This window comes from Anabrus simplex, chromosome 1 (genome assembly GCF_040414725.1).
Source record: "Anabrus simplex isolate iqAnaSimp1 chromosome 1, ASM4041472v1, whole genome shotgun sequence".
In the NCBI taxonomy this organism is placed as follows: domain Eukaryota; kingdom Metazoa; phylum Arthropoda; class Insecta; order Orthoptera; family Tettigoniidae; genus Anabrus; species Anabrus simplex.
The window spans coordinates 28938360-28950431 of NC_090265.1; the positions used below are offsets into that span (position 1 = coordinate 28938360).

Here is a 12072-nt window from a genome sequence, read left to right on the forward strand (position 1 = left end):
TCAGAATGGGTCTGCGTTACCTATGAGTAGTACCACTTCATGAGAAACACTATGGGGGTCTACGCTGCCTGTGATTACTGATTAGTACCACTATGTGCGGAAAACCATGGGTCTGCGTTGCCTGAGAGTAGTAGCACCATTATGTGAGGATCAACATGGGTTTGTGCTGCCTGTGGGTGTTACCATAATGTGTGATGTATCTTGGATCTACATTACCTATAATTAATACCATTATGTAAGCAGCACCATGAGTATACGTGGCCTGTGATTAGTTTCACTATGTGAGGAACACCATGGGTCTGCGTTGCTCGTGAGTAGTACCTTTAGGCCTATGTACGAAACACCATGGGTTTGTGTTGCATGTGAGTGGTGCCATTGTGTGTGACATACCATGGGTCTACATTACCTTGTGATTAGTACCACCATGCGAGAAACACCATGGTTCTGCTTTACCAGTGATTAAACTTAGTGCCATTATAGGAGGAACACCATCGTCCTGCTTTACCTGTAATTAGTGCCACTATAGGAGGAACACCATGAGTCTACGTTACCTGTGATTAGCGCCACAATAGGAGGAACACCATGAGTCTACGTTACCTGTGATTAGCGCCACAATAGGAGGAACACCATGAGTCTACGTTACCTGTGATTAGCGCCACAATAGGAGGAACACCATCAGTCTACGTTACCTGTGATTAGCGCCACAATAGAAGGAACATCATGAGCCTACGTTACCTGTGATTAGCGCCACAATAGGAGGAACACCATGAGTCTACGTTAGCTGTGATTAGCGCCACAATAGGAGGAACATCATGAGCCTACGTTACCTGTGATTAGCACCACTACAGGAGAAACATCATGAGTCTACGTTACCTGTGATTAGCACCACTACAGGAGAAACACCATGAGTCTACGTTACCTGTGATTAGCACCACTACAGGAGAAACGCCATGAGTCTACGTTACCTGTGATTAGCACCACCACAGGAGAAACACCATGAGTCTACGTTACCTGTGATTAGCACCACCACAGGAGAAACACCATGAGTCTACGTTACCTGTGATTAGCACCACCACAGGAGAAACATCATGAGTCTACGTTACCTGTGATTAGCACCACCACAGGAGAAACATCATGAGTCTACGTTACCTGTGATTAGCACCACCACAGGAGAAACATCATGAGTCTACGTTACCTGTGATTAGCACCACCACAGGAGAAACATCATGAGTCTACGTTACCTGTGATTAGTGCCACTATAGGAGGATCACCACGAGTCTACGTTACCTGTGATTAGTGCCACTATAGGAGGATCACCACGAGTCTACGTTACCTGTGATTAGTGCCACTATAGGAGGATCACCACGAGTCTACGTTACCTGTGATTAGCACCACCACAGGAGAAACATCATGAGTCTACGTTACCTGTGATTAGCACCACCACAGGAGAAACACCACGAGTCTACGTTACCTGTGATTAGCACCACCACAGGAGAAACATCATGAGTCTACGTTACCTGTGATTAGTGCCACTATAGGAGGATCACCACGAGTCTACGTTACCTGTGATTAGCACCACTACAGGAGAAACATCATGAGTCTACGTTACCTGTGATTAGCACCACCACAGGAGAAACATCATGAGTCTACGTTACCTGTGATTAGCACCACCACAGGAGAAACACCATGAGTCTACGTTACCTGTGATTAGCACCACCACAGGAGAAATGCCATGAGTCTACGTTACCTGTGATTAGCACCACCACAGGAGAAACATCATGAGTCTACGTTACCTGTGATTAGTGCCACTATAGGAGGATCACCACGAGTCTACGTTACCTGTGATTAGTGCCACAATAGGAGGAACACCATGAGTCTACGTTACCTGTGATTAGCACCACCACAGGAGAAACATCATGAGTCTACGTTACCTGTGATTAGTGCCACTATAGGAGGATCACCACGAGTCTACGTTACCTGTGATTAGCACCACCACAGGAGAAACGCCATGAGTCTACGTTACCTGTGATTAGCACCACCACAGGAGAAACGCCATGAGTCTACGTTACCTGTGATTAGCACCACCACAGGAGAAACATCATGAGTCTACGTTACCTGTGATTAGCACCACTACAGGAGAAACATCATGAGTCTACGTTACCTGTGATTAGCACCACCACAGGAGAAACATCATGAGTCTACGTTACCTGTGATTAGCACCACCACAGGAGAAACGCCATGAGTCTACGTTACCTGTGATTAGCACCACCACAGGAGAAACATCATGAGTCTACGTTACCTGTGATTAGCATCACTACAGGAGAAACACCATGAGTCTACGTTACCTGTGATTAGGACCACTACAGGAGAAACACCATGAGTCTACGTTATCTGTGATTAGCACCACCACAGGAGAAACACCATGAGTCTACGTTACCTGTGATTAGCACCACCACAGGAGAAACACCATGAGTCTACGTTACCTGTGATACTGTCAGTTATTGCCGTAAAAGAAAAAGATGATAGCATCTTGCACTGCCCTTCGATGCAACCATACTCTTGATGGGGTTTTCTTAATTTCCCATTGCAAGGGAAGTCATTGCATTCACGTTTAATTGAAAACTCACACCATTTTCGATGGTCATAGGCATCTAAGGCAAGAATCTCTATGATGGTAGCCGACCTTCTGAGGAGAGATGATGATGATGATGATGAAATGTGTCACCAGAGATATTTTACATGCCGACATCGTACGAGTGTCGAATGGACGTTTCGGTGAAGTTATGGTTCTGCTGTAAAAGAACTCAAAATGGTATCTTTATTTGTTTATTTTTCCAGATTCCTGTTTCCTTGCGATGACCAAAAAGTAACGATAACTAGAATATAGCGATTACAATGTTATTTCAAGAAGTAAATTGCAAGTACCGGTAACAATTACTGTTTGTAAAAAAGTAAGGGTTACAAGTAAAAATTACTAAGAATGTAATCGTTACAATTAATCCGATTAGTTTTACTCAATTACTTCCCAATTCTGTGTGTGTATAAACAGCTAAATCTTTAAAAGATGTCAACCGAAAACTCGAAAACCTATAGATAAATGTTGCCGCAATCGCACTCTTTAAAAAGCTAGATCTGGTGGGAAAACACGGACTTGGTCATAATACACAAGAACCTCGTTTGTCCGGCCCTCATTAATCCGGATCTCCGGTTTAACCGGATCGAAAATAATAACTTATGTTTACTTGTACGGTATTTCTTTTACGGGGTCGACTCTTCTTTAATGTATTTTCCGCCAAGAATAGTTAAGGACAGCAATTGCAAGTAATTCGGCCACGGTCTATCAAAGGTACCGTTCCGGCATTCGCCTATAACTGAGAATGGGAAACCGTAGAAAACCATTCCCAGGACGGCAGAGGTGGGATTGGAACCTACGTTCTTCTGAATGCAATGCACTACTAATTCACTGATGGTGAATTCGCAAATGAAACTGGCGCTCCATCAGAAGAAACAATGACTCATGGAGAGGTAACAATGCAGCTGGACAAACTGATGGCCTTTTTAGAATCCTAGACTGAAACCACACCGGCAGAACTGTTGTTAGTAAAACGTCTTCGTGATCGTGCTGCGCGCAAACGCTATACAAATGTAAAACAGAAAAAAACAAACCCACAAACAAACGTACACATTATTTTATTGTATGAAACTGAGTCGTAAATGTAAGAAAAGTGTTCTTAATTTTTTTTTGTACAATTCAAGAAAGGTATTGCTGTCAATTTATGTTAATAAATTATATAACATGTACGGTACTGTATTTGTTTTTTAGTTTTTCCGGATTATCGATAATCCGGATCAGTCCCGGTCCCACTTAATCCGTATAAACGAGGTTATTATGTCCTGGCTTCTTTCAAGATACTGATGTTAGTTCGACGGTCTTGCGATCGGTGATATTTACAGGTCCACCCACGTTGTCTGGGCTATGACGTACTCGATAGTAAGCACAGAGATATTGGTTTCCAGCTGGGATTTGGTACTTCTTACACGCGATCCCGCCCATATACCGGTATTATATGTTTAATGACAAGCTTGTGTTCTCAAACGTCAATTGAGATGTCGCTTTCCTCTTATTTTATAGGCAACCAGCAGGTTTATATCTTTTACATGGAACCTCACTATCATTAAGATGCGTCCAGACTTGCAACAGAACCTCGTGACGACGCATACTGAGAATTAAAAGGCCACATCTAAAAAACTAGTTTTATTCACGTATTAATATCATCTAGTCATGCTTTATTTTGTGTAATTTGATTTCTTATTCTTAGTAGTAAGAATAATACAGCCACATTCTGACATATGGTTGTATTATACTTACATTCCATATCAACTTTCTGTAGTGTAGGTACCGGTACGTATGTTAAGTTGGGCCGTTGCCTACGAGATAAGTAAAGGCCTATGCATGCGCGGTCTTTTCAAGTACTAAAATAACAGAGTAGCAGCAGTCCAAATAGCGCCGCTAGATGTCAGGCTATCCCTCCATTCCTCAGCACGATTCCAATTGTCATTACGAGAACAACTTCCACATAAAAGCACATTACAAAGTTAACAGTGCGTTTTGAGTAGAAGAGTGATATTTCTCTGACGTTTAATAAAGAAAAATAAATATATCACCCAATAATTCAAGAAGAGCTCATACAAGTCAGGTACCGGTAGTATATTTGCAACCGGAAAGTTCATGTCCTAGTAAAGATGAAAATACCCCATAGTAAATTTTAAAGCACTTCAGTATTCATCTTGCCTGAAAAAAGTGTTGGAATTGACTGTGGCTAGTTTTAGTAGAAATGCTAAAGCACGTGCTTTCAAAATGTTCACTATGTACTACAGACTTCGAGGAAGGTTGCCACATGCTATTTTTCTCGTCAGCCCGACGTGACATAATTTTGACCCACTTTTCTCGTAATTGTGCATTTGCTTGTGGAAAGAAATTCCACTGCTTTTCTGAAGTTCACTTTTGCAGAATGGTACACAGCAATAAACCATTGTGTATCATGCGCAATAAACATCCTGTGACCGGGCGAGTTGGCCGTGCGCGTAGAGGCGCGCGGCTGTGAGCTTGCATCCGGGAGATAGTAGGTTCGAATCCCACTATCGGCAGCCCTGAAAATGGTTTTCCGTGGTTTCCCATTTTCACACCAGGCAAATGCTGGGGCTGTACCTTAATTAAGGCCACGGCCGCTTCCTTCCAACTCCTAGGTCTTTCCTATCCCATCGTCGCCATAAGACCTATCTGTGTCGGCGCGACGTAAAGCCCCTAGCAAAAAAAAAAAAAAAAACATCCTGTGAATAGGATGTTTACAATAAATTCTCTCTCGGCGCTAAATACAAAACCTTGTATATTTATCAATACGTAGAGCCGTGCATGGATGCGGATATCCGCGGATTTAGTGCCTTAGCGGATGCAAACTGTACGTTAGTGCGGACCTTTGTGGTCGACTGTAATACTGCCGTTGGTTTTAGGGTGGCTCTAGATGGCAAGGCACGTACCTTACCGTGCTCCTCGCTAATGGGAATATCAGTGCATAAACCATGATGTCATCTGCTTTGCGCATGCATATAGTCTTCAGCACAATAGCACATTATCCTGTGTGCTCGCTGCACTGTCAGTCAAAACGAACTACTGTCAGTGTAACAGAGCTTTGATATAAGTCGAATGCTTTCGATCGATTGTCAAAATCAGGTCGAAAGAAAGGAAAGTTTTAAATTACCCATGAATTCGTAAAGATGTATTAAAACTGGGTGTTCACGTGCTTATGTGCTCCTGAGAGCCCAGCGCCACTGATGTCTGAAAATAAGTAGTCACCATCAAGACACATGCCACATCATCTCTGAATAATCCAGTTCAATAGCAGATGTCATGCAGAACAAGATCCGACTTCTTGGTGTCCCTCATTTTATCTCCCATCAACTCGTCAGCTCTGACTGATTTGTTCACGTTTTTGTCGAGAGTATGTGACAGCTGTTTGCAGAAAATGGTAGCAAGAGATATTTAGCTACAAATTCAGATTTATCAGGACATGAATGATTATGAAAACCAAGTATAGAGACTGCTGGCAGCGTCCAAATTCTAAGTTCGTCATGGAGTATTGCACCATTATAGCAGGTTGTGTCATTGTGTAAGGTGGCATTGCCTGTGATTTCCAGTCTGTTTTAGCAATGAGCCCTGGTATATCTATCTAGAAAATTCAGCAACCACGTTATGTACTTTCCTATCTGGAGCAGTTTCAGAACCCTATATTCCAGTAAGATAATGCATGTACACATACCACATGAATGTTCTTTGACTCTGTTTTTTCTTTTCTGTCTCCTTCATCCAGCCATCTTTAGTATTTTTGTTAATGTACCACATTGTTGAAATATAAACACACTGTTCTGTGTTGACAACAGCTTGAAACACCATACATTATTTTTACTACCTTGTTTGATATTATAGGCCTTACTCTTTTCTGTTACAGAGGTGCAACACACTCGAAGGTTGTACTCTACAATGGGAAAGGAGAGAAGATGGCAGAAGTGTCTGGCCCAGCAACCAATCACTGGGTAAGGTACGCTAGGTGTTCTTGGCATGTACTCTACCTTAAGCTGAGGTTATCAGACGTCCCTGTTTTCCGGGGACAGTCCCCAAATTTTACATTTTGTTTCCAGATGAAATTCATCTCTGGAATGTCCCCAGATTTAATCATATGCTCCCAGATATCCTCAGATTTTCATATTTTCATTGTATCAGTATATTTTAACACTAAATCAAGTACAGGAGATCATAAATACCACTTATTATAACAATGAAATTGAAGAACTAAGTGATCTCATGTGTAAAGTGCTAAAGAATGATCCTAGCAACACCACTGATAGGAAAACAGTGCCTATTCTTAAAGTTAGCTCAATTCTGAATGAAGTTTCTGGTTTGTTATAGCAGGCTTCCACAGTTCCCTGTCTTTATGGTCTTCCTAAGATTCATGAAGATGGAGTTCCCCTTAGACCTACTGTCAACAGTATGGGTTCCCCTACATTCACCTGGCCAAATACATTGGAGAACTTCTTAAGCCAGACATAGGTAATGATGGCACTAATCAGGAATTCATTGCAATTCTGCACATCTCTCCTGATATTCTAAAATAAAAATTATAATATTGGTCCACCGTCGTCAATACGAGTATGACTTAAAATAAAAATGTAAGAAAATTTACACAGTTGGTACATGTTTTGGCTCCATCGGGCCTTCTTCAGCCTTAAGAGCAGAATATAAAGTATATAAAACACTTAGAAAAAGAAAAACCACAACACTGAAAGTCCTATGAAAAATCAAACTTGAAATATCATATCTTATCGCATCGTTAGAAAGAGAACCAAAAACATCATATGAGGGTCTCTCTTATAACCCTAGACAGAGCGAACGGTGTTCGTACTCTACGCTACAGCAGGTCTACTTACGTCGTGTGCGGCCGCCCTGCTTTAAGCAAGTGTACAATCGTACGTGAAATCTTACCTTATAAAACACACTGGAAATTTCATCCTTCATAATGAGGGACTTCATAAATACCATTAGGATTTTCTGCACACCAGTAGCAAGAGTTATGACTGTTCACACGACCATCAAATGAAACCAGGCCTCATCCGGAAAGAGCACAAGCTGTGGGTTGAAGAAACGACCATTAAATGATGCAATATCTCACTCTTGTGGCTGGATCAGCAGGTTTAAACAGTGGGTCCCTGTAAACCTGTACGGTTTGATGTGTAACAGCTTTGTAGCTCTGTGTGTAGAAGAAACCTAAACCCCTACTTATTGTGCTAATTTTGTGAGTGATTTATTCGGTGACTGTTCAAGATTTGCACCAGTGTCGTCTAGCTTTTCCTCTGTTAAAACTGTTCATGTGCGTGAATGTTTTTTTTATTGAGCACTGAGCCATTGGCTTTAAATTTATTTACAACTGCGTGAACCTGTGCTCATGAAGATGGCACTTCACGGGGAAATTGCTGAACAAATGCATCGCATATCTGTCGAGCTGACTCGTACTTAAAATAACTGTTACGTACAAAAATACGGTGTTGCAGTGATAACTGTCTCACTATGTTAACAGCTGAGATTCAGACTGGCTATTGATGCTAGGTCGAACACGTGCACGCTCCTTGCAAGGTCAAGAACTATGCGCACACCTCCCGCACAGCTGCTTAGGTCTCGGAGAGTAGAAACGCCGCTGGATGGTCTGGGTTAATAAGAGAGACGCTGAAAAAGAATGCATTCTTGAAGTCTTATAAGTTTTTTTTTTTTTTTTTTTTTGCTATTTGCTATTTGCTCTTTGCTTTACGATGCACCGACACAGATAGGTCTTATGGCGACGATGGGACAGGAAAGGCCTAGGAATGGGAAGGAAGCAGCCATGGCCTTAATTAAGGTACAGCCCCAGCATTTGCCTGGTGTGAAACTGGGAAACCATGGAAAACCATCTTCAGGGCTGCCGACAATGGGGTTTGAACCCACTATTTCTTAGATGCAAGCTCACAGCTGCACGCTCCTAACCACACGGCCAACTCGCCCGGTCTTGTTGTAAGAAGTGACTTAGGAAGTATTAAAAAAAATATGATAGTACTCTGGTGTTGCTGTCACAGCTGGCTGGGAAAATCAGAAAGGTTATCAGTAGCCAAACACTCACAGCTAGCACGCCACGGCATACAATACAGCAACACCTACAGTAAGTACTGTTGGTTGCTGTGTTTTATTACCTCTGGCTACAAAGCGAAGCCATTGAAATTCTGAAGCAGAGGAACAGCTTCAACCATAAGGAGAAATCTGAACGGGTCAAAAAAGCCTGGTTTCCAATACTAAAAATCTTAAAACCTGGAGGGCAAGGTGGCCGCAGCAGGCCAGAAAAAGCAACGGGTGATCAGTTGGCTGTTTCTACCAAGGCAGGTCTGCCAACGCTGGACTTCACATTACTTCAGCCATTGGCCAAAGAACAGCCAATCATTGACCGCCCCCCACCGTGGCAGACCAATGATGAGCAGTGCATCACGGCCTGCATTATAAACTTTGTTCGTGCAGCAATACAAAACTGTCCCAAACTGTCAGGTGCATACGCACATGTACTTTGCTGTTTTTGAAGTGTATGTGCAGCCAGAATTTGGTATTCTGACTGCTAGTCTGCTATTTTTGCAGGCATGGATCCCAGTTTCGTACAGTTTGAAAACAGTCAACAAAATCTGGGGATTGTTTTCAGATTTCTAAATGAGGCATGTGCATCAGCCCCCGTCACACGTGGTTCACAAAGCACAGGCCTTATACATAAATTTGTTATGTGTTTCTGTTGAAAAGTAGCCTATGCAGTGGCCTCCACGGTATGCACTAGCCATACGTCTTGGTGGGTGTGCTAAGTACCAACTGATGAGCACAATTTAGCACATGAGGGCGAAATGCTGGCAACCAGGAATGACTTAGCTGAAAAATTTATAATGTCCAATAACGGACAATTTATATTCGTATTACAGTGTCCAGTATTAGGGAAATAGTGGGTTCGAACCCCACTGTTGGCAGCCCTGAAGATGGTTTACCATTTTCATGCCAGGCAAATATTGTGGTTGTACCTTAATTAAGGCCACGGCCACTTCCTCCCCACTCCTAGCCCTTTCCTGCCCCATCAGTGCCATAACACCTGTCTGTGTCGGTGCGAAGTAAAGCAGTTTGTAAAAAACAAAGTCCATTTGACGTCCTGAAACTAAAATATCTGCTATATCTTGCTGGAATCCTACAAGATTAGCCTCACTGGAGATGGTCTTTCCCTCAACCCAACATACTGAGATATTTGGTTCATTCACTTTCCGGTGATATTGTAATAAACTAACAAAGCTACAACTGAGCCTGTTTTTGACCTTTACTTGCCTAGTGCAAGAAAAGAATAGAATATGGTACATTCAAATCTTCCAGACAAACAGATTGTGCAGAATAGCCATCTTTGCCTACTTTTCAGGTGTCTGGAATGTCTGCAGTACAGGAGATAATTTACAACATGGTGAACGAAGCGAAGAAAGAAGCAAACATTCCACAAGATGAACCTCTGTCTGCCTTGGTGAGTTGCACTCCTCTTTTTCTTCATCTTCAATTAGCTTTCTGTACTGTAAAGTGGAGTAATACAGTAAATGTAGTCAAAAAATGTACTGTGGTTGGGTAATGTCTTAGAAGTGATATGAACTTAGAACCAAGTACTGTTTAAAAAATATGATTGTATTATTCCATTGTGGTGATATTAATAGTTTTTCTATATTTGCATTGTGCCCTAGTATAGAAAAAAAAATATTCTGCAAATTTTAATAACTCTCAACTACAATCAACTGACTTATTTGAATTGAAATACTTTGCCCAGTTCTGACTACTAGGTAACTTATTAAATTCAGGGTCATTATCACTCTCATTCAGGGATTGTTTGAATTTGCAGAACTGATCAAAAGATTTCACATCATCAGTTTGAAAGGATTTAGTTTCAGCTTGCAAATACAGAGTACATTTTTCAACATCACATTAATCATTATCACTTTTCAGTGCGATCCGCTTAAAACAAGCTTCCTTAAAATCCCAGTTATCTCCTGTTGCTTGTCACACATTTACATAGTAGTGTTGTGACGGCATATTGCTGAGAGAGAAGCATGCAATATACAGCGTCTATTATAATATAAGGCATACACTGAAAAATGACACATACTATATATCTATAATCATATTTCTATATATCAACATATTATATATATAAATGTCATTGTATGTATGTGTGTATGTATTACATCTCCTCCTAAACCACTGCAGCGATTTCAACCAAACTTGGTACACTTATGACTTAGTGTCAGGAGACAAACCGCATGGGGTTAAGACACCCGAAGTACCCTTACGGGCAGGGGCGAGGGGGGTCACATATAAAAATATACGAAAATAGTGTCAAATCCATCGTTTTTGGATTCGCTGAGATGAATAGTGATACTCCGGAATTTTTCCAGGTCCAATTCAGCCCTCTTCTGGGTGGGGGGAGAGGGGAGAGTGATATATCAAAGTAATAGGAAATAGTGTCGAATCCGTCCTTTTTGGGGTCGCTGAGATGAATAGTGACACTCCGGATTTCTTTTGATAAACCGTGTGGGGGTAAGACACACCATGTAGGCCTATCCATAGGGGCAGGGGGGGGGGTGCGCAAGTGGGTTGACATATGAAATATTCGAAAGAAGTGTCGAATCCATACTTTTTATGGTCGCTAAGATGAATGGTGACATTCCGGAATTTTTAAAATTCCAAGTTCTCCCCCCTTTGGGGTGGGGGTCGAGGGGGGAGTGATATATCAAAGTAATAGGAAATAGTGTCGATCAATCCTTTTTGGGGTCGCTGAGATGAATAGTGACACTCCGGATTTCTTTTGATAAACCGCGTGGGGGTAAGACACCCCATGTACCCATAGGGGTGGGGGTGGGGGCGCAAGGGGGAGTGACATATAAAATATTCAAAAGTAGTGTCGAATCCATACTTTTTATGGTCACTGAGATGAATGGTGACATTCTGGAATTTTTTAAACTCCAAGTTCTGCCCCCTTTGGGGTGGGGGTCGAGGGGGATTGATATATCAAAATAACCTAAAATGGTGTTGAATCCATCCTTTTCGGGGTCGCTGAGATGAATATTGACCCTCCGGATTTCTTTTGACAAACCGCATGGAGGTAAGACACCCCAAGTAACCATTGAGGCGGGGAGGGGTGAGACATATAAAATATTTGAAAAAAGTGTCGAATCCATACTTTTCATGGTCACTGAGATGAATAGTGACACTCTGGAAGTTTTTAAGTCCAAGTTCAGTCCCCTTTGGGGTAGGGGCGAGGGAGGAGTGGTATATAAAAATAGTCAAAAATAGTGTCGAATCCACAGTTTTCGGGGTCGCTGAGATGAATAGCGGCACTTTGGATTTTTAGTGTAACGAGACAAACCACGTGGGGTTAAGACATCCCAGGTACACTTTAGGGGCGGTGGGGCGAGAGGGGGGGGTGTGAGATATAA

The 12072-nt window shown here is 42.1% G+C and overlaps 1 protein-coding gene across 1 annotated transcript in view; it reads left to right on the top strand.

The window, feature by feature from the left end:
* Nagk (N-acetylglucosamine kinase) overlaps positions 1–12072 on the top strand; it is a 259336-nt gene that overhangs the window by 193154 nt on the left and 54110 nt on the right. Inside the window, exons 2-3 of the mRNA XM_067155983.2 lie at positions 6507–6591; positions 10014–10112. Coding sequence (XP_067012084.1) covers positions 6507–6591; positions 10014–10112 — 184 coding nt within the window. The remainder of the gene's footprint in view (positions 1–6506; positions 6592–10013; positions 10113–12072) is intronic.